The following is a 27,271-nucleotide window of genomic DNA, read 5'->3' as shown; positions in this document are numbered from 1 at the left end:
TGAGAGTGCAGGGAGCGTGCAGGGACGAGGTGGAGAGAGGGTAGAGCTGCTATGTGCAGTCGGGAGGTTAGACGGTGGGAAGGGGAGAGGTGGGGAGGGGGAGAAGGTTGGGCTACAGTTGCCTGAGACTGCAGTCGTGTGTGTGTCGTCTATTTTTGACGAAGGCCTTACTGGCCAAAAGCTTTATTTGTGACGGTCTTTTTGTTGTGCCTATCTGCAACTCAGCATCTCCGCTATTGGTGAGTAGCAACTTTCCTGGATTTACATTGTTTGATTAGATTAATTTCTTCATCAGACATAGAAAACTCGCACACATTCTCCAGTTGCTAAGCCATGTGTTTGTGAACTGTGAATGTGTGTGAGGTTTTTAGGTGTGATGAAGGATTTACTCCAATAGCTGAATATTTATAGCTTTCGTTTTCATTGTGCCAGTCTGTGATTGAACACCTTCTGAGTTTGCTGAGTATCAGTCTATACTTCCCATATTTATGTGTGTGTTGTGATTTCTGTACAGACTAATGTGTTTCAAATACACATTAATGTTTTAATCTTTTGTACATATGTAGGAAAAAACCACCTGGGAAGAGAGGCAGAAAGCGTAAAGCCTCCAAGAAAAGCAAAGAGGCTGCAGAGGAGGAGGATGAACCAGAAGTGGAAGAAGAAGTAGCCCCAGCTGCGGCATCAAACATCACTTCTTCGGGTACACTGTCAGTTGATATGAGGCATCACTTCCTGCGAGAACTAGATGTCGATGTTCTTGTTTTGCTGTGTCGACCTCTAAGTACAGATGAGACCACGTCAGTAAGTCAGCTTGGTGTAATTTGTTTGTATATTACATTCAATTTCATTTTGTTTGTATACCAAATTAGTTTTACAAATAGCCGTAATTTGCTTCTTTGTATTGAAGGATATTTTACTCACTTCATGATACATATATAACTGCCATTTTTCTGTTTGTACTAAATGATTCGGTGAGATAGAGGCTGATATTATGAGGAGCATTCAATACATAACGAAACACATTTTTTTCTAAAATCAGGTTGGTTTTATTCTAATAAACCATATTATTCTCCACTCTTTTGGCTGCAGAACCTTATTTTTCAACATAATCTCCTTTCAGAGTGCCGAATTTATGCCACCTGACTGGAAGAGTCTGTTTTCCCTCATTGTACCCCTCTTCTAATCAACATCAGTAACCTCCCCCATTACCCATGCACTGCGTCCTGTGGAGTGCATCCTTCATTGCGTCAAAAAGATGTAAGTCAGAATGCTGGAGATCCGGGCTGTACGAGGGACAAGGAAGAACAGTCCATTAAAGTTTTCTGAGCTTCTCCTGCGTGTGCAGACTTGTTTGAGGTCTTGTGTTTTCAAGGAGAAGGAGAAGGAGAAGGAGAAGTTTGTTTGCATTTTTGTGGTGACGAACACGCTGAAGTCATTTCTTCAGTTTTCTAAGGGTAGCATAACATATTTCAGCGTTGATTATTGCACCTTGAGGCACCAAACAGTGTAACCCCCTCAGAGTCCAAGAAGACCATTGCCTGACTTTACCAGCTGAGGGTTCAGCTTTAAAGTTTTTCTTTGGAGGAGAGTTGGTGTGGATTGCTGTTTTGTTTCTGGTTTGAAGTGATAAACCCGTGTTTCATCACCTGTGATGATTATCAACAAACAGTTGTTATGATCAGCCTTTTACTGCGCTAGTAATTCTGCACAGGTGGGGAGGGGGGGGGGGTTACTGAAGTCTAACTTCTTCACTGTTCTTTGATTTGTTATAGAGATTGATAACCTGTGTTCTTATTTCTTGGGGCCAGCTATGAACCTTCAGTGTAAATTTCTGTGATTACTTTTGGCTGCTTTCCCCATGTATCTTTTTAATACTTCAGGACTGCAGATGTTAAGGACATTAGAAACAAGATTGACAAAATTGTCAAAAGCTTCAACGACATTTGTAAACTGAGACAGGAAGTTGGACCATTTTATAATACACAGTTGTGATCTGAAAGCATTGATATGAGAATCATGAATAATTCTGAAACTTCCTGGCAGATTAAAACTGTGTGCCTGACCGAGACTCGAACTCGGGACCTTTGCGTTTCGCGGGCAAGTGCTCTACCATCTGAGCTACCGAAGCACGACTCAGGGCCGGCCCTCACAGCTTTACTTCTGCCAGTATCTCGTCTCCTACCTTCCAAACTTTACAGAAGCTCTCCTGCCAACCATGCAGAACTAGCACTCCTGAAAGAAAGGATACAGTGGAGACATGGCTTAGCCACAGCCTGGGGGATGTTTCCAGAATGAGATTTTCACTCTGCAGATTCTGTAAAGCTGTGAGGGCCAGCCGTGAGTCGTGCTTCGGTAGCTGAGATGGTAGAGCACTTGCCCGTGAAAGGCGAAGGTCCCGAGTTCGAGTCTCGGTCGGGCACACAGTTTTAATCTGCCAGGAAGTTTCATATCAGCGCACACTCCGCTGCAGAGTGAAAATCTCATTCTGGAAACATCCCCCAGGCAGTGGCTAAGCCATGTCTCCACTGTATCCTTTCTTTCAGGAGTGCTAGTTCTGCAAGGTTGGCAGGAGAGCTTCTGTAAAGTTTGGAAGGTAGGAGACGAGATACTGGCAGAAGTAAAGCTGTGAGGGCCGGCCGTGAGTCGTGCTTCGGTAGCTCAGATGGGAGAGCACTTGCCCGCGAAAGGCAAAGGTCCCGGTCGGGCACACAGTTTTAATCTGCCAGGAAGTTTCATATCAGCGCACACTCTGCTGCAGAGTGAAAATCTCATTCATGAATAATTCTATTTTTCTTGGGTTATTCGTATTGCTGTATGGGATTTTGTGTCAGCAATTTTAATCATATCTCTTCATGACCTAACAGATGCATGGTATTAAAAAGAACTATTTCATACATATTTCTTTCTAAATCTTTTTATAACATTGACCAGACATCATAGCTGTCTTGTTGGCTTGTTGTTTGTGAGAAACATATTATGTGACCTGGTGAAATTAAGCAAGTGTAAGTGGTTTGTCGTCGTAACCCTAATGTCAGTGTTAATATCCACAAAGGTAAAATTTTATATTGATTGTAGGTCTGAAGTGAGACATTGTTCTGTCTAGGATCAATGTCAAGACATCAATATTGCTGTCATAGGTACGGTGTAAAGACTTAAAAGTAATCTGGGACCTATCAACAGTACAGCATCTGCCTCAAATGCACTTTCAGTGCACAAATTGTTGATGTCAAGATTAGTGTAATTTGCCAAAAGATCATTGATGATGTGTATTGAAGCATTTCCATAATTGTTCAGACTTTTACAGAAACTTGATACTGAATAATAACCTGAAGGCTATAGAAGTATAGTTCATTCTCATTAAACCAATGTCATTAATACATAGAACAGAATTTTTACTTTCCCTTAGTAGAACACAAAAATCATCTACTCATTGAAGATCTGATGTTGATAGGCAAAAATACCACACAGTTATTACAGGGTAGGGAGAGGTCTGTCCTGTTTGAATGTAATTCAGTTTGCACTTTGTCAACACAATCATTCTTCATACCCAAGCTAAAAAAGAATTGCCATAAGATTGTTGATCCCATTCTAATGTTATTTTTAGTGCATTTAGTACATGAGGCTTATTTACTATTATACCAACCACTTCCTTGGCTACTGTATGTTTACCCAGTCCATTTAAATGTAAACCATGGTGAGTGTAAAATCTACATCCAATTCAGTTTACATTTATCAATGTATCTTCTTTTTTTGTTTTTTTTGTTTTTTACATATGTTTTCTAACTGTTCATTTGATGAAGTTTTTTGTTGGTTAACACAGGACGACCATGCAGATCATAGCAATGTGCTATGTTGAAAAATAGAATGTTGGCATATGTCAGCAGATCCAAACATTTCTTCAATTCCTGGGTGGCTGTGGACATTTTGTTCTTATAAACATCATTAAAGCCTTCAATAAGCACAGTGAAATCATTGGAAGACTGCCCACTTACGTCTCACAGTTTTCTAAGTTTGTTAATTTCACTAAATGATGCACCAAGCTTGGTGAACATTGCTGCACCCATATTAGATGTTAGTTATATGGGAAGAAATGTTGCGACCATGGCTTTCACCAAGGATGATTACTTCCCTTTGTATGATTGGTTTTTAGTTAGATTGAGATTGGGGAAAAGAAGTAGTGTCGTGTTGTCATTACACGTCTTCATTATCAAGCAGTGTGGCAACATTATTGAAGTGGCATCTCTCAACACTTCAGCATAACGTAAGGTCAGCACATTTTTGTTGACCACATACACTTTTGATTTCTTATCTATTTGTTTCTTGGAACGAGTCAAACTATCGTGCAGAAATTTCAGCATGTTTAGTTCTCCTTTTACTACATAAGAAAATTCCGTAGTTTTTCATTTAACAGAAGTTCACATGGTGTAAATCTTGCAACTTCTTGACTAAAGTTGTTAATAATTTTCTCAAACACAAATATGACTGGTCCAAGAAGAATGCTTTTTGGAACAAAGTTTATTCAGGGTGTATATGTCCCAGGAAATCTAAAAAAAACCAAGTAATTTTTTAATCCGGGAGTAATACGGAAAAAAACCTAGAATTTTTTAGATTTTCGGGAATTTCTGATTATTTTAGTTTTCAGTTAATTTTTGTAATTTTGACTTGTAAGAACATGTAACTCTAACAAAGAATTTTACTTAAGCCTGCTACTGGCAGAATAATACTGCATCAACAAAATTTAAGTGAGAAACAACAGCAATACACAGTGCACACACACAAGCATGTGCCAACAGCAAAATGTGTCAAAGACTATGCAGTACTTCATAACAACAAACTACTTTCAAAACATCTTTCTTATGGAGCATGTTTTGATGAATGTGATGTCACAACTGTTTATGTCTGTAACAAGTTGCTGGAAAGTATTGCGAACCGTGCTTTGAGAAGCCTTACTTTCAAAGTGCATTTCCTTTTATGCAAGATGAATTACATTATGTATGAGAGTGTGTGATGAATTACTTAAATCACAGTGTTATACTCTCATTCAGAATTTAGCACTGAGGACCAGCCATGTAGAAAAATTTTGGGCCCAGAAGACCATCCATTTATGCCATTATTTAATATTTTACTGGCGGATTTGTGTTTGATATATCCTAAAGGGTAATGCGTGCTAAAAAATACCAAGTTTCAATGTTAGTTTCTCATATTTATTTTAGTTCTTTCATAGATTATGAATTATGAGGAAATGAAGGCAAAAAGTAAAATGCGAAGCGAGTTCTTGACCATAAGCACACGTATTTGACTTTTCTGTGGAAAAGTAGAGTGGTCGATAGAACATGTATTCAGCCAGGTAACCCACAAAGTTCAGTGCACAGCAGTGAAATTTATAATCATGCTTGTTAGAAATATTCAGCTGTTGCAATTTAAGCTTCGTTCTTAGGACCAATATTATATGTGAAAGCTTAGTTTTCCTTGTAGCTGTGCTGTATATATATTAATTTTAGCCATTAAATATACCTATGCTACGTAACAGTGATGTTGCTTTGGATGACTACATCATGTGTCCTATGCTCTGAATATCTGCTGTCGTTGCCTGGTGAAATCACGTACATAGGCTATGATTGGCTGACAAAAGTGCATCACAGTCTTATGTTCAGTTGCTTTGGAAGCTACCGTGCTGAATTTGGTAGAATTTCCATTGCTCTGCTTGGCGTAATTCCTGTTTATACTTTTGTAGTGCGAAAATGTGGAGAGTAAATGTTGCACTGCTGCAAAGATCTTTCCAAAACATGTTTTTTTTATTTTGCCCCCTAAGGTGCCTGGAAGTTATACTAGTGTATAAAACTATACTATACTAGTGTATAAAACTATCACCATTCGAAGATTGATAAGTTTACAGCCCCGAGAGAAAGTATATTGTCACTTAACGTGGAAAAAAATTTACTTTCGCCTGGGGTACAGTGTATTTTCATCAGGGAGAAAGTATGTTTTTAAACAGGAAATTGTCATTTTTTTGTCCACGTGTACACTGTGTTATTGCATAAACTGTTTAATTTCTTCGTTATTATTTCACTAATGTTACTCTGCAGAAAGTGCCCAGAAATCCAAACAATACATTTCATGTCACGTCTTTCCATCAGTTCTGATATAGCACAGAAACAAATTGTGACCCATTATAGGGCTACAATGCCATTGGACTCCTTAGTGTTGAAATATAACTTAAGTATAGGCTGCTTACATTCCTTTAACCAATACTTGAAGACAAAGTTAACTTGAAGCTTCTTAACTGTTTAACAACCCCTTGCAACTGCTACTCCCCATATAAAAGCTTTGCAATGCAGATGACCTTGATAAACAATATATTCTTTTCATCTCAAAAACCTTTCAGAAAATCTACATCTACATCTACATTTATACTCCGCAAGCCACCCAACGGTGTGTGGCGGAGGGCACTTTACGTGTCACTGTCATTACCTCCCTTTCCTGTTCCAGTCGCGTATGGTTCGCGGGAAGAACGACTGTCTGAAAGCCTCCGTGCGCGCTCTAATCTCTCTAATTTTACATTCGTGATCTCCTTGGGAGGTATAAGTAGGGGGAAGCAATATATTCGATACCTCATCCAGAAACGCACCCTCTCGAAACCTGGCGAGCAAGCTACACCGCGATGCAGAGCGCCTCTCTTGCAGAGTCTGCCACTTGAGTTTATTAAACATCTCTGTAATGCTATCACGGTTACCAAATAACCCTGTGACGAAACGCGCCGCTCTTCTTTGGATCTTCTCTACCTCCTCCGTCAACCCGATCTGGTATGGATCCCATCTTCGGGATGAAAGATTCTGCTGGGTCAAACATACAAAAAATCTTACATTTTAGCTAGAACACTCTTCACCTCCACACAATTACCAGTACATGACCGAGACACTGATGCACTGGTACGCTGCTCTCTATTTCATGTAACTTTTTTCAGCCCTTCAGTAAACTTGGCTTTCAGACTTTCATTCTCAGCCACACATTGCAGCTGTATCTGAATTAATCAGTCTTCTAGGTACAATTTAACCCTGGTGCATCGCTCTTCTATTTGTTTGTGCCTCCCACAGCAGTCATATCCAACCTTTCTCATCTGTTCTTTACAGTGAATTTAGACTGTTTGGAACTTACTGCTACAGTATTCTTCCAGTTTCTCTCTTTTGTGGTCTAGCTTACAACCCCAGGAACTAACAGTTTTATTAAGTTCATCTGTCCCTGAAGAACACTTAGAATTTGGAACAGGTCTACTAAAGAGACACTTACACCACACTTGTCCGCCCTACTCCGGACTATTGCTGTGCACTGTGGGATCCACATCAGGTGGGACTGACAGATGTCATTGAAAAAGTTCAAAAGAGGGCGGCTCATTTTGTATTATTGTGAAATAGGGGAGATAGTGTCATAGACATGATACTTAAATTGGAGTGGCAATCATTAAAACAAAGGCATTTTTCATTGCAATGGGATCTTCTCTTGAAATTTCAATCACCAATTTTCTCCTCCGGTTGCGAAAACATTCTGTTGGCACCCACCTACATAGGGAGTAATAATCTTCATGATAAAATAAGAGAAATCAGGGCTCACACAGAACAATTTAAGTGCTCGTTTTTCTGGCACGCCATTCGAGAGTGGAATGGTAGAGAGATAGCAGTTGGTTCATTGAACCCTCTGCCAGGCACTTTATTGTAAATAGCAGAGTAATCACGTAGATGTGAATGTATAGGTTTTGATGAATGAGTTTGTGAGTAACAAAATATGTGACAAGTGGTTGAATATTTTTATTACATTAACAGAAGCTCAATTTTTTTACACTGCCAAGGGACTACAGACTTCAGTATGTGCCATAAATTTGAACTGGGTATGCCAACCTGTTCCAGACAAAGGGGGTCTTGAAAGAAAGAAAGAAAGACAGACAGACAGACCTACAGATAAAAAAAATGACAAAAAATATATTTTTTCGTGTGATATAATTACAAATTAACAATTTTCAGATTTTTTTCTTGTATGTGAAACCTTGCTTCTTGTCAAAGTTCATTCTGGTATACCAGCCCAATGAGATCAAAAGGCCACCTGAACACATGGACCTAGATGACAGCCACTAGTCGGCACTCCTAATATTTGTGAGGACTGCTGTCACTGACTCAGTGTTGGGTGTGAGCCACACCCCACGTGCCAGTCTATCGGCACCCATGGCCGAGAAATAAAGGTCACAGTGCAAGGCCCTGGATCTCAGTTGTGTTCTGTCTGCACTCTTGTTTGCTCATTATATGCAGTGTTGCTTGGTTCTTGATATTGCTACTTTTAAGGGTCCTGATTTGGGTTCCATTCTGGATTTGTCATTCTGTCATGTTCTCCTGTTGTTCATCCATTGCTGTAGCTGTCCTTTGTGGTTTTCGGTGACTCACGATTGACGCCCTCGGCAAGCTGGCCAGCGTCTCCTGGCCATACCATAATTCTGGTTACTATATTCATGATTTTAGGTAGTGTCTTAAAATTTTTTAACACAAAGTTACTCTAGACCTTAATATGTGACATAAATTTAATCTTGATATGTGTACCCATTCCCGAGAAAGAGGTTTCCGTTCCCGATATAAAGGGTTCTTAACAGTCAGACAGACAAAACTACAGACAGACAGGCAACAAAGTGATCGTATAAGGGTTCTGTTTGTACAGATTGAGGCACAGAACCATAAAAAATAATTAGCACCTCTTGTTTACTCTCAATAAAAATATTAATATGTCTGTATTACTTCAAAGTTATCATAAACATCCACACTTTTTCATATGATTATATGATTTTGTTTATATTAAAATATGTCTCATTTGTGGTAAGTGAAGACAGCATTTTCTATTCACAGAAAGACCATCTTGATATCAGGACATTGCTATTTCTCCTGCATGACTACGTGGGAAAATTGGAACATTTATATGGTGGTGGAGTAAAAACTTGGCCAATGAAGCCGGCTGAAACAATGAGTCTTCCTGTGGGTTTTACCAATGCGTGTCGACATTCCTCCCAAGAGTTTCTACCAAGTGCTATCAAAGTCATGCAAAAGCTTTGTACAAAGCTAGAGACATTTGCTGAGTACTTCCAGGTTAGTGTGCCAAAAATTCTGTTCGGCTGGGCTGTTAATAACTGTTGCATTAGAGTGTACAATGTTTGTGTTTTTCTTTTAAGTTTTTAATAGTTGCTTGTGGTAAACATTAAATCTTTCTGTGCTAGGTGCACTCACTCTCTCTCTCTCTCTCTCTCTCTCTCTCTCTCTCTCTCTCTCTCTCTCTCTCACACACACACACACACACGTTGCTTGTGGTAAACATTAAATCTTTCTGTGCTAGGTGCACTCACTCTCTCTCTCTCTCTCTCTCTCTCTCTCTCTCTCTCTCACACACACACACACACACACACACACACACACACACACACACACACACACCTGCACAGTCATCCAAACTAACAAACCCGCAGCCTCTGTGCCCTACATCAGAAACAGGTGACACTTGCCTTTCTTCATTTTTGTCTACTGTTCACATTCAGGAATGAACACTTCCATTGCAATGCTTCCGACAAAACACTAAAGATCTAATCATCACATGTCTAGGCGAGTCAGTATCCATGTTTGTTTGTCAAGTTCTAATCAATGCTAAACTTACTTGCTGATGTGGGAGTGAGTGAGTTACAGGGCAACATAAAAGTGGGAAATATTTTTTTTTTTAAACTAAGAAAATCATAAGAAATCGTACAAAAACTTTTATTTCAGAAACTACACCATCACAATGTTTCCTTTATGAAATGGTAATGCAAATAATCAATTTTCAGTAAACGTGCTCTATTGATACAACATCTCCACTAAAAAACCATAAATGTAAACTTCAGTTGATGTTTTAATTCATTCAAAGTCCTCATAAAAATTTAATGTTTGAGACAGCCCAACAACAAGAAAGTCATAAGTTGGCTGGAAGCCACAGAATGTCATTCAATCGTATGATACTATGGTTACTGCACAATTTCTTGTCTAGCAAATGGACCAACTTGATTCAGGTTCCAAATCTGTAGTATTGGTTTTGAATGAAATACATGACAAAAATCATTGAATATGTAAAATAAGGGAAAGGCAACATTACGTACGGAAGATTGATGAGTGGAGCACAGAAACATGTAACAGAGATCAGCATTCACACTAGCTTTTGAGCACTAGCTAGTGTTAATGCTGTTTTCTGTTCAATGTTTCTGTGCTCCACACATTGATCCACTATAGATGAATGCATGCCTTTCTGTTTTTTACATCCTGCTCCATTCAGGGATTTCCATTATTGTTAAACATCAGAGGCTGAGGCTGAAACTGGTTGTGGTTTTTTAAATAAAAAGAAAAGAGCAGCTGTTGCTGGCATTTTATTCCAAATTCTAGCACAGCTGTCATCAATTACTTTACAGTGTTCGAAGTCAAACCATCCTGTTGAAACCATGCACTGAGCATTTGAGGGCTCACACGTAAGTCAGCTACAACAAAATACTGCAACATCTCAACATACCAATCTGGAGCCTCAATCATTGTGAGATTCAGTCTATGTGCCTTTTAAAAAAGGGAGGAGGGGTCATTCAGTGACTTAATGTGATGAAACTGCATACCATGTTTTCACTTTACAGCTGCGTAAAGAGTATTCATTAAAGGCAGTAATAATAGTTCTGCTGGTTCACATAATCTGAGGGATGAAAATGAGTCTTATCTGACACCCACACATTTTAAAGAAACTAATTTGAGAATCATAACTGCAGATGTGGACTCTGACCACAATCTGTTGGTTATGAACTGTAGATTAAAACTGAAAAAAACTGCAAATAGGTGGGAATTTAAGGAGATGGGACCTGGATAAACTGAAAGAACCAGAGGTTGTACAGAGTTGCAGGGAGAGCATAAGGGAACAATTGACAGGAATGGGGGAAAGAAATACAGTAGAAGAAGAATGGGTAGCTTTGAGGGATGAAATAGTGAAGGCAGCAGAGGATCAAATAGGTAAAAAGACAAGGGCTAGTAGAAACCCTTGGGTAACAGAAGAAACATTGAATTTAATTGATGAAAGGAGAAAATATAAAAATGCAGTAAATGAAGCAGGCAAAAAGGAATACAAATGTCTCAAAAATGACATTGACAGGAAGTGCAAAATGGCTAAGCAGGGATGGATAGAGGACAAATGTAAGGATGTAGAGGCTTATCTCACTAGGGGTAAGATAGATACTGCCATCCTAATAAGCATTGACCAAAACTCTCAGCATCTGTCCATTTCTGTGCAGCGCGCTTTACTTAATTTGAGGGGGGGGGGGGGGTTGTACTAGAGTGTAAGACGAACTCCTCCTTTTTAAGAAGCTCTTTGAGAAAATTTATTTTTAACATATTTTGACTAATCAAAATTACAAACTTTTGTTGATGTAGTTGGTCTGTCTAAAATGTTAACATTACACCTTTTCCAAATTTATGCCATTTACTGAATGTCTATATTTTGATAGTACAAGGAGAGTTAAAGTTCACAAATTGTTTACATTAATTTTTATCTTCACTGCCTTTTTTGTTTACTTAGCATGTCATCTGTGATACCACTATTTTAAATCATCATCATCATCCTAACAGGATAGTTATGAAACTTGTACCTCTTTTCTCACAAACATTTGGCTGTTTCTTCCGAATATGTAGCACTTTCTGAGATTGTGGTTACTATGGAATCTGAGAACATAGTGTTTGTTTCTAAACACATAGCAGCTTTTGCTTCTACACTCATCTGCCCACTGCTCTCTCATTGACTGTGTAGAACTAGCAGCTGACACACTTCCAACCATTCCCATCACGTCACGGTGAGCATCGACAACACAGCTACAATAAACACGCAAGTATGCCAGTGGCCCCCATCTAGAGTTATAGTGTCACCTGAGGAAATGTATGCTACTGTTGTGTATTTGTCCAATTTTAATGTCAATTCGATTCTAAGGTCAGGTAGACTGCAGTTAAAACATGGCAGATGTCCATAAAAAGCCAGAGTACACATGGTTGACTGCACGTTGAAATCTATGCCTGCTGAACACTCCCCTCCCACACTCATCATAGTTCTCAGCCAAGCTGGGTCACTGTTCCCCCTCCAACTTTTGGTAGTGCTGTGCTTGAGCAACAGTGAAACATGGCAGTATTTTGTAGGCTGCAGTCACATGTAACAATAGCGACAAATAAATGAGAGTTCACAATCACTATTCAGTCCAATTATCGAACTTTGATCATCCCCCGATCTAGTGACATGTATTTGTACTATCTCCACATGGAGTCTTTCTGCTGTAATTTACTCTCGCAACAACAATTACAGTCAATTTAATGTGATTGATTTTGTTTGTTAGACATTTCATTCTTGATTAATCTTCCTTCTCGTTTCATCTGAATGTCATCATCTTGTTCTAAAGCTGATTAAAAGCTGGTAATAACTTTCTCCAATATTCTGATATGTGTACAGTGACCGAATTTCTCATTTGCAAATAACTTGGTAAATCATCAGTGTCTCGTAACCAAATAAAATGTTGGCTTCATTTCAGAATCAAGTAATGGTTTTTAAATGTCAAGATTTCCCCTTTTCATGTTACCTTTACATAAAAGGCTGCATAAATGTACGTATATGGTATACATACATGTATGAGAACTTTTATTGCTAACCTGTTCAAATACAACAAAAGTTTGTTAAATGATAGAATTTAATGTTATTTCCTCCTGTGTTTCTTAAAGTTGGCAGTTTTTAAGCAGAACAATAGATTTTTGTAGTGGCTAGTTCAAGATATCCTTTGCACTATCATCGCGAGTCAAATGTCACATGATTGTTCGAGCAAGGTCGATACTGCATCGTGCGCTTTCAGCGTATTTGGAAAAATCAACCCTATTCAGTTGCAAGTATTGTTTAATATGCCCTATCCTTCAGGATTATTCAGAATAAATTCAACCTTTTGTAAAAACATGATTTCTAATTATAATTTTGTAAACATATGTCTTCTAATCATCCACTTAAAGGAATGTATTGTTGCAATGTTGTATAAGAGCCAGTTCAAGGCCAATGATGGAAATATGTCAGCATTATCAAGAAAGAAGTAAGTCTGTTTTAAAGCATTATGAGGCATTATTTCACTCCCATAGTTCTGAAAGTATGACCTTGACCTCTTGGGGGAAAACCCCTAGACAACAATAATACAAAAGAAAAGTTACAATATTTATTGAAAGTTTTTTACGATCTGCTTAGTATGTTTATGTTAATTAAACCTTGACTCCAATACCATCACTTGCATGACTGTACAATAGAAGAAATTATATTGGAACCTCCTTGTGGCCGAAGCATAATTGTAGTGGTTGCCAGGTGTCAACTCTTGGATTACTATGAGTCAAATTCTTGAATCCAGAACAGAACCATGTATAAGGACAGACTCAAAAGGAAATAAAATGTGTACCCCAATTAAACTCAGAAGTTTTCCTCCAAATCCTCATCTTGACAAGCTCAGTAATGCTATGTTACAACACCGGTCAGCTAAGAGTGAGTGGTTGCCTTTCCTTATTTTTGTTAATGGTTTCCATCTTTTATGTATATTTCAGGAAAGAGTATGTATTGCACATATTTGCAGTCAGTCAGGTGGGAAGTTGGCTTTTTCATGTGCATGAGAACAGAGTTATTTGTGGTTCATATGTTACAAGCCAAAGTAACATATTTATTGCTGTCATTTGGCTGCAGCATACAATATTTGTGTGGATGTGATGCCAACTGGAATGATACATTTCTTGCTCTCATTTAATCCAAGAGAATGCTATGTGGATTTTGTGTGAGATCCAGGAATGTCATTATTTTCCTTAAGTGATTGTAGATTGTATTTTATTGGTCCTGTTGTCTACATAGCAGCTTATATGTAAGGCATTGGACAAGTCAAGTTATAAATATACAAGCTGAAAGTAATTTCAAGGCATACATATTTAAGCTTACAATAATACACTTTACACGTAAGTATTTCTATAACACATTTCATAAATTTAAATATTCTTCAATGAAGTAAAAGCAGTGATGCTGTAAATATGACTTTAGAGATTTTCCAAATGTATTGACCTCAGTGATAGCTTTTATGTTTTCAGGAAGTTTGTTATAAAGCTTAACTCCCATGTGAAAAGTACCTTTTTGGCACAGTGCTGTGCTGATTTGAGTCATATGTAAGTTTCTGTTTTGTCTGGTAAAGTGCTCATGTATATCACAGTTTTTTTGTAGTCTCTGGTACTTGCCTATTACATTTAATTTAAAGAACAAAAGGGTTTCCATAATGTATACACAAGGTAATGGGGGAATACCAGATTTATTAAACAGGGGTTTACAAGAGTCTCTAGGCTTGCACCCAAACAAGATTCTAATGGCCCTTTTTTGTAGTTTAAAAGTGCTATTAGCTATTTTAGAGTTTCCCCAGAAGGTCACCCCATATCTAAGACGAGAATGAAAGTACGCATGATATGCATTCAATACTGTTTTCTCACTACAGCATGATTTTAATGAACAAAGAAGATAACATGTTTTGCTCAGTTCTGCATTGAGATATTCAATATGCTATTCCATCTGATGTTACTCTGCAGCCAAAGTCCTAAGAATTTGGTTTCAGTACTGTTACCAACTGGTTCGTCATTGGTAGAGACTGATGGGATAAACATGTCCTTGTTAGGAACATTGTGGAATTTTAGAGCAACGGTTTTCTTACTGTTTATTACAAGCTGATTATTCTGTGCCCAGCTGCTAAGTTGTTTCGTGACCGTGTTTACTGTCTGCTGTAACTGTTCATCGTCGTCTCCTTTTAGTAGAATCGTTGTGTCATCTGCAAATATGATTGATTTGTGTGCATCAATATTTAAGCTTAGATCATTTATGTACAGAAGAAACAGAAGGGGTCCCAATACGGATCCTTGGGGTACACCACATTTTATTTGTTTATAGTCAGATAAGTGTTTAGATACAGTTTTTAGTTCAATATTTGTGTGCTTGACGCACACTGCCTGCTTACGATTAGTCAGGAAGGAACTGATCCACTTGTTGGACAGACCTCGAATACCATATCTTTCTAGCTTTGATAGCAGAATTTTATGGTCCGCCATGTCAAAAGCTTTTGACAAGTCAATAAAGACTCCTATTGTTTCCTGTTTTTTGTCCATCAGGTTTAGGATGGAATTGATGCACTCATAGACAGCAGTTGTCGTTGACCTCTTATTTCTGAATCCATGTTGTTCATTACATAGGATGCTGTTTTTAATTTATAAATTTCATAAGTTTCTCATACATAACTTTTTCCAGTACTTTAGAGATGCAGGAGGAAATTGTGATGGGTCTGTAGTTATTTACATTGTCTTTATCCCCTTTTTTATATACAGGAATAACTTTTGATGTTTCTAACACATCAGGGAAAGTGCCTGCCTGAAGTGAGCAGTCGCATAAATGTGTGAGTACTTCAATTAGGTTTGATGCGCTCTTCTTTAACATTGTTGCAGGTATACCATCAATACCTGCCGATTTGGAATTTTTTAGTCCTTTTATTGCTTTAGCTACCTTGTGAAACAGAACTGATGTACATTGATCCTCTACATGCACTTATTTTACATTCATTTGCCTGGATGCTCTTAAAGTTTGATTGTAACATATTTTCAGCAACACCTGTGAAAAAGTTGTTAAATGTGTTGGCTACTTCTAAGGGGTTTGTTACTTTTTTATTTTTATGTGATAGTGTTATATTTTTCCAAGGTTGTCTGTATTCTCCACATTCTTTTTTTATAACACTCCACATAGCCTTTGATTTATTAGCTGAATTATAAATGATTTCATCATTATGCATTATTTTTGCTGCTTTTATTACTTTTCTTAATATTTTGGAGTATTTTTTATAGTATGCGCGTACTACAGGTGAGGAATTTTTTGAGTTACATATTTCATGAAGTAGTCTTTTCTTCTGGCATGAAACCCTTATTCCCTTTGTGATCCAGCTGTTTGTTCTAGAGTTTCCCCGTATGGTTAATGTTTTCAGTGGGAATGCAAGTTCAAAGAAATGGGTTAATGTATCAATGAAAGTGTTGAATTTTTCATTTATATCGTTCATTTTGTACACTCCAAGCCATTTTTCTTTCTGTAATAAGTTGTTGAAGTAGTTCACATTATGCTGATTATAGCTTCGATATGCTGTTCTAAAAGACATGTTGTTAATAATACTGCCTTGTACTTTTATGCTTAATATTTGAGCAAGATGATCACTAAAACCTGCATTGAAAATTTTTAGTGAGGTGTTGTGTAAACTCTTCTTTACTAGAAACTGATCAAGAGCTGTTTGACAAGTTTCTGATACTCGGGTAGCTGCTTTTACTTCAGCCTTTAAATTGTAGGACGTTGCAAGGTTCAAAATGGTCTCCCTATTTCCACTATTCGTGAGGAAGTCAATATTGAAGTCACCACAGATTATCAATTCACAATCCATTTTATTTACTTTATTTAGCAATGACTCCATTTTGTTTAAGAAAAGTTCAAAATTCCCGGACGGTGATCGGTAAACTGTAGCAATAACCAGGTTGAACTGAGTAATTTTTATAGCTGCAATTTCATAATCCTTTTTGACATTTGCCCTAGTTAAGTCAGGTAGTGTAATAAAATCTACATTATCCTTTGTGTAAATTGCTACCCCACCCTCCTTGCTGTTTTTCCGGTAGTAGTAAGCAGCCAAGACAAATTTGTTTATTTTCGTATTCTGGATTAATTCTGGGTTAAGCCAGTGCTCAGAAATGCATAACACTGAGATATCATTAAGTTCATGTGTTAATAGAACGTTAATTTCATCGATCTTATTATGCAGGGATTGCACATTATGGTGATAAATTTTTAGTTCGGGCGTATTCACAATTTGGGAATTGGGAATCATATTTACAGCATCACATACCTCTAGTTTAAATTAGGAACGTCAGCAGTGTTGTATTTTCGTTCTTCTTTCTTGTTTATTTTGTTTTCCTTGCTGTTGGAAGGATGTTCAGGAAGCTGATAAATTGTTCTATCCCTTACAAGTCTTTCTTTGATTATTTCACTAACACGATCACAAACAAATCTTTTCCCTTCATAGTTCAAATGCATTCCATGCTTCGTGTGCAGATTTCCATGCAGCTTACACGCTAAGTTGTTTACAAATGAACTATAAATCAGATCATGCCTATGAGGAAGTGTGGCAACTACTGTGTTTCTGCATTTATTAGCTTGTAAAAAATTCTGTAGCGTTTTCACGCAAACCTCTGCTTCATTTTTTGCCACATCGTTTGATCCCATTATACAGACGATAAAGTCATTTTCTTGCATTAATTTCGTCTGAGAGTTAATGTCTACAACATTTTTACATCCCGCTCCCGGTTTCACTACACTAGTCACTGCTATGTCGCGATTTTTCTCACGGAGCATGCTGGATAGATTCCTGCCATGACTGTCTGTTAGTAATAGTACACTACTCTTTTTCCCTGATGATCTGTGTTTGTTGTTGACATTATTTGAAAAAACGCTATTCATTTTCAGTTCACTGACTTTTTCAAGTTCACGATCATTTGGAGAGTCGTTATCACAGTCACTTGTTTGCAAAACATGATATTTGTTTTTCTCCGAAAATGTGACAGTTTTAGCAGACTTTGTTGTTCATTTTGTAGTTGGAACACTATTTTTGTACGGCACTTTTACCCACTCGGACAATATATTACTTTTGTCTTGCATCACTTCACTTAGTGTTGGCTTCGATCGTGTTTTCATTTCAAGTTTTTGTATCAAGTGAGAGAGATTAGTATCATATTATAATCTGGCCAAAAAGTACACATGATGATGCTGAGAATGAATTGACCCTAGGGAGAAATTTGGACTCTGTCAGGAGTTAACTCAGAAAAGACATTGTGTAAAAGAAAGGGAGACTGCTAAATTATTAAGCTTTGGATGAGCTTCATCTTCTGAAAGAGACACACACATTCACACAAGCACCATTGACTGCTTTGACTGAAGGAGACAACTCACCAGATATTAGAGACAATGAGTCATCAGCAGGCACAGAAAAAGAATGAAAATGTGTAATAGCTTTTGGACAAAACATTCAGCGAGCTAGTGTGTGGACTCTCTCTCTCTCTCTCTCTCTCTCTCTCTCTCTCTCTCTCTTGGCAGATAGACTGAGGTGAAGTGTTGTTCAGGGTACGATGGGTAGTGGGAGAAAGTGGCAGGAATGGAAGAAGGGTTATGGAAGAGTAGCTGATGGCTGGGGGGAGGGGGGGGGGAGGAGATAGAAGGTACGCAGGATAGGGCTGCAGAAGGGAGAGGCAGCAGGTGCACGATATAGGAATGTGACATACGAGTATCACAGTCCTTAGTTCATAAGATACACAATAACAGTAATGTGGTGGTCTGAACTGGAAAGGATTGACATGACAGTGGTGGGAGAGATTGTTGTGTACAGGTATGGATGCATCGGGTCAGCAGAGGTTCACGGGAGCAAGGATTGTTGCAAGGCTAACACCCCTCTGCGTATTTCAGAAAAGTTTGTTTTGGGCTAAGGATCCAGGTGACATAGGCTGTGAACCGGCCACGGTACTCGAGCTTGTTGTGCTCGGCAGCCTGTACTACCACTAGGTGGTCAACTCCACTCTTGGCCACAGCTTGACATTGGCTGTTCGTTGTCATGGACAACTATTAGGTGGTCATACCCATATAAAATGCTCTGCAGATATTTCAAGAAAACTGGCATACATCATGGCTACTTTCATGGATGGTTCTGTCTCTTGCTTGGATAGGATAAGCCTGTGGCAGGACTAGAATAGGATGAGTTGGAGTGTTGAGGAGGAAGATGCAGTCAGGAAAAAGACTCTAACACGAGACTTGTTGTTATTGAACATTACCTCTACTAATGTCTTCAGTACAAACCACTGTCTCATTCCTTTTACATCCACCCAATTATGTCCTCACACACAACTGTTTCTCCTTTGAAGGGAAGAAGTACAAATAAATTCACAGCATGGTGATGGATATCTTCATGGCACCTTCCTATGCCAGTCTTTTTATGGGCCATCTTGAGGAAATAATCTTAGCCTTCCAAACTCCCAAACCCCTTGTCTAGTTCAAGTCCATTGATGATATCATCATGATCTGGATTCAGATTCAAATCACCCTATCCTCACTCTTCCACAGCCTCAACATCTTCACCTGTTCCTCCTCAACCCAGTGTGATACCTCCTTGATGCTGGGCTCCATTCCCTGATGGCTCCGTCTGTACCTCTCTCCATATGAGGTCCATTAACCACAAACAGCACCTGCAGTTTGACATCTTTCACCCCATTCACATCAAAGAATCACTTTCATTTAGCTTGGCCAACCCTACATGGCACGTCTGCAGTGATGAGAATTCCCATGTGTAGTTTCCTGAGTGTCTCAGAGAGGCCTTCACAGACAGAAGCTATTCCTCAAACCTAGTCCACAAACATATTTTCCTTATTATAGCCTCATACATTCCTAATCCTCTCACCACCCCAAGAACCAGCTCCAAAGGTGCACCACCTCATCACCCAGTATCATCCTAGATTGGAGCAAATGGACCGTTTTCTTCACTAGAACTTTGATTATATATCACACCTGGAAATGAGGGCATCCTACCCATTATCCAATCCCTTATAAAATGGTATGCCACTGTCCACCCTATGTACATAACTCCCTGGTCCATCCTTATCCAGCCTTACTCCCAAACCCTTGCCACGTGGGTCATATCTCTGTGGAAGACCCAGGTACAAAACCTGCCCAATTCACTTGTCCAGAACAACCTACTGAAATCCTGTCACAGGCTTACCCTATACCATCACAGGTAGAGCTACCTGTGAAAGCTGCCATCTCACATAACAACTCTGCTGCAATTTTGCAGAGCATTTTAAGTGGATATGACCACCAGCCAGTTATCCACCAGAACAAATGACTGCTGCCAAACTGTGAGCAAGAGCAGAGTTGTCCTCCCAGTGACAGCACAGGCTGCAGAGCCCAACATCTTTGAGATCAATGGCTACTTCATGGATTGTTACCATGATACTAGCTTTTCTTAAATATGAAGAAGGGAGTTGACTTTGCAAAATATTCTTCTGTCCCATAATCCTCCTGGCCTCAATCTCCGCTAAACTGTCCATAGAACTACTTAATAGTTTCCACTTCCTCTGTTGTCACCTCCTCTCAGTCCATTCCACCACCACCACCACCACCACCACCACCACCACCACCACATCATCATCATCATCATCATCATCATCATCATCATCATCCTTACACTCATACTCATACTCCTCCTCCTCCTCCTCCTCCTCCTCCTCCTCATCATCATCATCATCATCATCGTGCACCACATGAACTCATAACTTTGGTGCCTATGTGTCACATATAGTTAGAAGATAAATGATGTAGACATACCGTTGAACAACAGATGATAAACAGTACAATTTTTGTAGGTTTTTGGAACTATGTTATGATCGTAGGTGGGACACATACATTGAAACAGTCTAAACGAAACAGATCAACTGAAAAAGAGTTCCTGAAAATTACTGTCACAAACACTATCTGAAAAGTATCTAATTTGCTTTTGTCTGCCATGTATTAAATTACAGTGTTATGTTTTGGGGCAATGTAGCTTTTCTGGATACTAATAAAAATTTTGGGTATAATGGAAGGTTGCCCCAAAACAGTAAATCACATGTCAATCAGTATGAAAGTGAAGCCATGAATAAATGACTACTACTTTTGCAAGACAGAGAAACTCATCAGGAAGAAATCCACGTATAAGGAGCAGTGAGATGAAAATGAGAGAGATGGAAAAAAAGTAAGTAATCTGTTTACTTTTTCAAAAGTAATTGCCATAACTTTTAATATCTTTACAGCACTGTAAGACAAGATAGTCAGTGCCTTCATGGAAAAATGTTTGCGGTTGCTTACAGAACCATGATTGTTCTGAGGTGTGCGCCTCTTCATCCATTGTAAATTGATGGCGACGAAAGTCTGTCTTCAAGGCATCCAAAATGTAGAAATCACAATTGGGGGTTGGGGGGGGGGGGGGGTGCATAAGGGCTTCTCAGCAAAAAGCGTGCAACATAGTTGAAACAACCTTGGCAACATGTGGGCTGAGAAACTCTTACCTATCCTCGATACAATCTTAATCATCCTCCCATGCAATTTAAATTTTTGAATGAAATTTGTGGCTGTTGATTTGCTTCAGGCAAAGAGTTGCGTGTCTGGGTACAATCACAGTTCTGTAGGCAACAGAAAATATTCTCTCAGTGGGATAAATATATTGACAGTTATGGGGATTACTTTTCAAACAATAAACAGTTTTCTTACTTTTTTCCTAACTGTCTCATTTTCATTTGACTACCCCTCATAGATATTTAAGATCTTATTATTAAATGGCTAAAATTTCATAATAACCTGTAGATTTGTTACTGACATACAGTGTGTAACGACTACAGGGAAATGCTGTGTAAAGGCTTAATTTCTTGTGACTGAAGAAATTCCTCTCTTTTCTGGTGTCTATGGCTGTATAAAAATTTTCAAGAGTATTTATTGAAATTATGTTCCGTAATATAATTTTAAAACTGTCTCATGTTGTTTAGCTGCAAAATTTCCACCCATAATATTTCCAGGAAAAATGTGTCATTCGTTTCTCAACTGATTTGCTCTATACCTCACAAAAATGATAAAAGAAGTCTAATAAGCACATAACTATAGCGTAGCAGGCATTCAAGAATAAAGTGTAAAAATTGAGGAATAGCAGCAAACCACAAAAAAGACACAATAAGGAATGTGATGGAGTGGTTAAGGCCCTGGAGTTGTTTTCAGTAGGGGTGAGATTAACTTGTAACTACTCTTATCAGATCAAAATTACCTAAGAGGTTTTTCTTTTTTAGCTTATTTCTGATAAGATAAGGAACAAAGGTAGCAGTTTCCATGTAAATTCCTCCATTGTGGTGTTCTCTCTTGAGCTCTATTTAAAACCATTGTCACCCTTAATGTTTCCTTGTACTGAGTGTTTTGCTCCAATGCAACTACCATTGTTGCTCCATATTTCAGTGAAGTGACCTGCTGCATGTGACCTGATGTTGTGTTAAGTAATATTATGAAAAGGATGGTTGCTACTCACCACATATTGAAGATGCTGAGTTGTAGATAGACACAATCGAAAGACTGTCACAAAACAAGCTTTTGGCCAACAAGGCCTTTATCAGAAATAGACGACACACACACACACACACACACACACACACACGCGCGCGCAAACTCGCGACTGCAGCTCACACACTTGTGTGTGTGTGTGTGTGTGTGTGTGTGTGTGTTTGTTTGTTTGTTTTGTTTTTGACAAAAGCCTTGTTGGCCAAAAGCTTATTTTGTGACAATCTTTTTGTTCTGCCTATTTGCGACTCAGCATCTCCGCTATATGGTGAGTAGCAGCTATCCTTTTCATAATATTCTTACATTCCCCTGGATTTTCCATCGTTTGATAGTGTGTTTAATATATAGTAACTCGTATGTAAATTTGTCATTATTACTTTTCTGATCAGTTATGTGTTTTAGGAAGTGTTCATTGTATACTTAGAAGATTTAACCTTTTTTCCTCTCATCTTTTCAGAAAATTTCCAAATTTGTTAAAGATCTGGGTAGATGAGGAAATTATGTCAGAGCTGCTGTGAAATGATGATGAACAGTCTCACCCTGAGAAAAGTACAGTAGTTGGTGAGGAAAATGTTGAAATAAGTGAACATGATTCAGGTGTGTTTGCCTTTTGAAGTGATCAGCCTTCAGATTCGTTTGTTACTGGAGATTGCTATGTGTGTAAAGATGGGCAGATTAAATGGCCCATAAAACTAATTAGTCATATGGGAAGACCTAAAAGCCATAACGTCATTTCATAAGCCAGACACCTTAGCAGCAAAGACTCCAAAGGAAACCTTTTCTCTTTATTTTGATGATGCTCTGATGGATGTGGGATGTATGTAAGCCTGATGTACAACAAGGTACCCAAAAGAAACAAAACTTTTTAAAATTTATTTATTCACATTTTAAGCACAAACCTGCAATCCCTTTCAAAGTACTCTCCACTTGTCTAATCTTTTTTTTCTACTTTTCAAAACATTGTTTAAATGCATCTATTGTGATGCTTGACGGTGCCTCCGTTGGTTCCCCCCCCCCACCTCTTCAACGTACCTAAATGCTTTCCTTTCATATGTCTCTTCATGGTTAGGTAAGTATGCAGGATGAGAGACAGGTGTCATACAATTTTTGGTCAAGAATTGTCATACAGACAAGGCTGCATGAGCAGGGGTATTGTCACTATGGAAAAACCAGTCACCCGGCTGCCACAAATCAGGCTGTTTCTGCCCCACACTGTTGCGCAACCTTTTCAAATCTTCCAAGTAGAAAGCCTGGTTAACTGTCTGACCCTGCAGTACAAACTCTGAATCGTCAATTCCACTCACGTTGAAGAAACAAATCAGCATTTTCTTAATGTTTGATTTCACCTGGTGAGCTTTCATGGGGTGAAGCAAACTTGAAGTCTTCCACTGGCTTGATTGTTGCTTTGATTCAGGATTGTAAGCAAGCACCAAGTTTTGTCACCTGTGATAATTTTTGAAAAAAAGTTTGAATCAGTTCAGGACTTTTCTTTTAAACCATAGTATGCTCCCATACAATCTTGTTTTTAATGAGCAGTGAGCAGCAGTGCCACAAGTTTGGCAGCCACCATTTTCATTCCCAAATCTTCTGTAACAATTCAGTATACTGAACTCGAGGTCACTCCCGACAGCTGTACAATTTTCTCAGTGGTCCGTCGTCAATCCTCATTGACAATAGTGATGATAGCACGAATGTTTTCAACATTTTCGTATGTTTGGATCATGGAAGGCTGATCAGAATGAGTTTTGTCAGTAGTTGACATTTCACCATTTTTGGAATGGGAAAACCACTCAAACACTTGTGTGCATCGTCATTGTGCGCCATTTTTAATATTTCAAGAGTTTCTGTTCAAGCAAGAAGCAGAATTTCACTGTCACACACTGTTCACGAAAATCGGCCATTGCAAAAACAACATTCACAAAAAGCAGTTGTCACCATAAACTCTGCTGTACCTAGCCCTTCAGTGAAAGCACTTGGCTTACTGACTCTAAAATGTTCACTTTGTGCTCGCCTAGTGGTAAAGTACGGACTAGAAAAGCTCTGCCCACCAAAAAATTGGTTCGGTTTCTTTTGAGTACTCCCTCGTATTTGCTGTTACTGTGCGATATAGCTTCCAATGAACCATACACCTTGCCAAGCTTGGGGTGGTGTGCATGCTTTAATGAAACAGGTAGCCATATTGTAGGAGCAACACAATGGAGGAGTATCTGTGGAGTGGCCAGACTAACCCTTGGTTCCTGAAGTGGAGCAGCAGCCGTTTCAGTAATTTCAGGGTCAACAATCTGGATAATTGACTGATCTGGCCTTGTAACACTAGCCAACCTGGCCTTGCTATGCTGGTACTGTGAATGGCTGAAAGCAAGGGGAAACTACAGCATTTATTTTTCCTGAAAACACCCATCTCTACTGTATGACTTAATGATGATTGCATCCTCATGGCTGAAATACTCCGTAGGTAAAAATAGTCCCGCATCTGGATCTTCAGATACAGAATATAAGAAAGGAAGTGGATAGGTTGTTGTTAGATATAATGGGAATTAATCCAATTCAGGGACAGGAAGAACGGGACTTCCATTCAAGTCAATTCATGGTTATCAACACAAATCAGATAGGTGGTAGTGCAGGAATAGACCTAATAATAAATAATAAAACAGGAATGCTGGTAAGCTAGTGTGAACAAGGTAGTGAATGCGTAATCTTAGCCAAAATAGCCACAGTCATCACCTGCCACAGTAGTACAAGTTAATATCTTAACTTGGCTCCACAAGTCATGAAGATATTGAAAAAATGGATCATGAGATATCGGAAATTATTCAGATAGTTAAAGGATATGAAAATGTAATTTTGATGGTTGACTGGAATATGATAGCAGGAAAAAGAAGGAAAAATAGTAAGAGAATGTGACTATGAGAAGGAAATCAAAGAGGAAGCCACCTCTTAGAACTTTGCACAGAGCATAATTTAATCATCGCTAACACTTGCTTTTAGAATCATGAAAGAAAGTTGTCTGCATGGAAGAGACCCGAGAATATTATAAGGTTTTAGATTGAATTTGTAATGGTAAGGCACATATTTCAAAACCAGATTTTAAACCTAACACATTTAGAGGGGCAGATGTGAATTCTGACCGTAATTTATCGGTTATGAACTACAGACCAAAGCTGAAGAAATTTCAAAAGGTAGGAAATTGTTGTTGTGGTTTTTAGTCCTGAGACTGGTTTGATGCAGCTCTTCATGCTACTCTATCCTGTGCAAGCTTCTTCATCTCCCAGTACCTACTGCAACCTACATACTTCTGAATCTGCTTAGTGTATTCATCTCTTGGTCTCCCTCTACGATTTTTACCCTCCACGCTGCCCTCAAATACTAAACTGGTGATCCCTTGATGCCTCAGAACATGTCCTACCAACCGATCCCTTCTTCTAGTCAAGTTGTGCCACAAACTCCTCTTCTCCCCAGTCCTATTCAATACTTCCTCATTAGTTATGTGATCTACCCATCTAATCTTCAGCATTCTTCTGTAGCACCACATTTCGAAAGATTCTATTCTCTTTTTGTCCAAAATATTTATCGTCCATGTTTCACTTCCATACATGGCTACACTCCATACAAATACTTTCAGAAATGACTTCCTGACACTTAAATCTATACCCGATGTTAACAAATTTCTCTTCTTCAGAAATGCTTTCCTTGCCATTGCCAGTCTACATTTTATATCCTCTCTACTTCAACCATAAGATGATATCTGAATAAATTGAGAGTTTCAGATGGAACATTAGACAGCATTGGAATCAAACAGTAAAAAAGGAATACAAAAACAGGCAAACAGATAGGTTTGAGAGATGAATTAGGAAAGGTGGCAGGGGATCAAATATGTGTAAATAGATAAGGCATAGTAGAAATCCCTGGATAACTTAGGAGATATTCAGTTTGATTGACAAAAGGTGAAAGCATAAAAATAGCAGCAAATGTACAAAGCTAAAGTCAATACAGACATCTAAAAAATGAGAGTGATAGAAAATGCAAAATAGCTAAACAGGAGTGGATAGAGGACAACTGAAAGTCTGTAGCAGCATGCCTAATGTGGGGAAAGATAAATGCTAACTATAGTAAACTAAAGAAGTCTTTGGAGAAAAGAGAAGCATCTTTGTAAATATCAGGAGCTCAGATGGCAAACCAGTACTGAGCAAAGAAGGTGGAAGGAATAAATACAGGCTATGTATATGGGGATAAGCTTGAAGAGGAAGGAAGTGATGATAAATGGGAGATATGATAGTGTGAGAAGAATTTGACAGAGCACTGAAAGACCTAAATGGGAACAGGACTTCAGGAGTAGACATTCCCTCAGAATTATTGAGATCCTTGGGTGAGTCTGACGTGACAAAATTATTCCACCTGTTTGCAAGATGTATGAGACAACCAAAATAAACTAAATCTTCAGGAGGAATGTAGTAACTCCATTTTCGAAGAAGGCAGATGTTGACAGGAGTGAATACTACCAAAACCATCAGCTTAATAAGTCGTGGTTGCAAAATATTGACACAAATTATTTACAGAAGAATGGACAAAAATTGGCAGAGATTGACCTTGGGGAAGATTATTCTGAGTTTCAAAGACATACAGGAACACGTGAGGCAATACTGATCTTACTACAACTTATCTTACAAGATAGGTTGAAGAAGGACAAACCTACAGTGTGGGCTGACCTATACTCTTTGGAATTTTGAAGGTAGCGTGGATAAAATACAGGGAGAACAAGGTAATTTAAAACTTGTTCAGAAACCAAACTGTTGTAAAAGTGGAAGGAAATGAAAGAGAAGCAGTGGTTGAGAAGGAAGTGAGACAAGGTTGTAGCCTGTCCTTGATGTTTTTCACTTTGTACATTGGGTAAGCTGTGAAGGAAACCAAGGGGAATTTTGGAAAGAGAATTAAAGGTCAGGACTAAGAAATAAAAATATTTTCAGTTTGACAGTGACATCGTAGTTCTGCCAGAGACTGCTACGGACTTGTAGGAGCAGTAGGA

General features: G+C 38.6%; 1 protein-coding gene across 3 annotated transcripts in view; it reads left to right on the top strand.

The window, feature by feature from the left end:
- LOC126203320 (Fanconi anemia group D2 protein) overlaps window positions 1–27,271 on the top strand; it is a 230,364-nt gene that overhangs the window by 156,303 nt on the left and 46,790 nt on the right. For all 3 annotated transcript variants that reach the window (XM_049937587.1, XM_049937586.1, XM_049937585.1), the window contains exons 17-18: window positions 567–801; window positions 8,883–9,119. In XM_049937587.1, the coding sequence (XP_049793544.1) occupies window positions 567–801; window positions 8,883–9,119 (472 nt within the window). The remainder of the gene's footprint in view (window positions 1–566; window positions 802–8,882; window positions 9,120–27,271) is intronic.

This window comes from Schistocerca nitens, chromosome 9, assembly GCF_023898315.1.
Source record: "Schistocerca nitens isolate TAMUIC-IGC-003100 chromosome 9, iqSchNite1.1, whole genome shotgun sequence".
In the NCBI taxonomy this organism is placed as follows: domain Eukaryota; kingdom Metazoa; phylum Arthropoda; class Insecta; order Orthoptera; family Acrididae; genus Schistocerca; species Schistocerca nitens.
The sequence above is the reverse complement of the archived record's forward strand: the minus strand, read 5'-3'. Positions and strand labels throughout refer to the sequence as shown.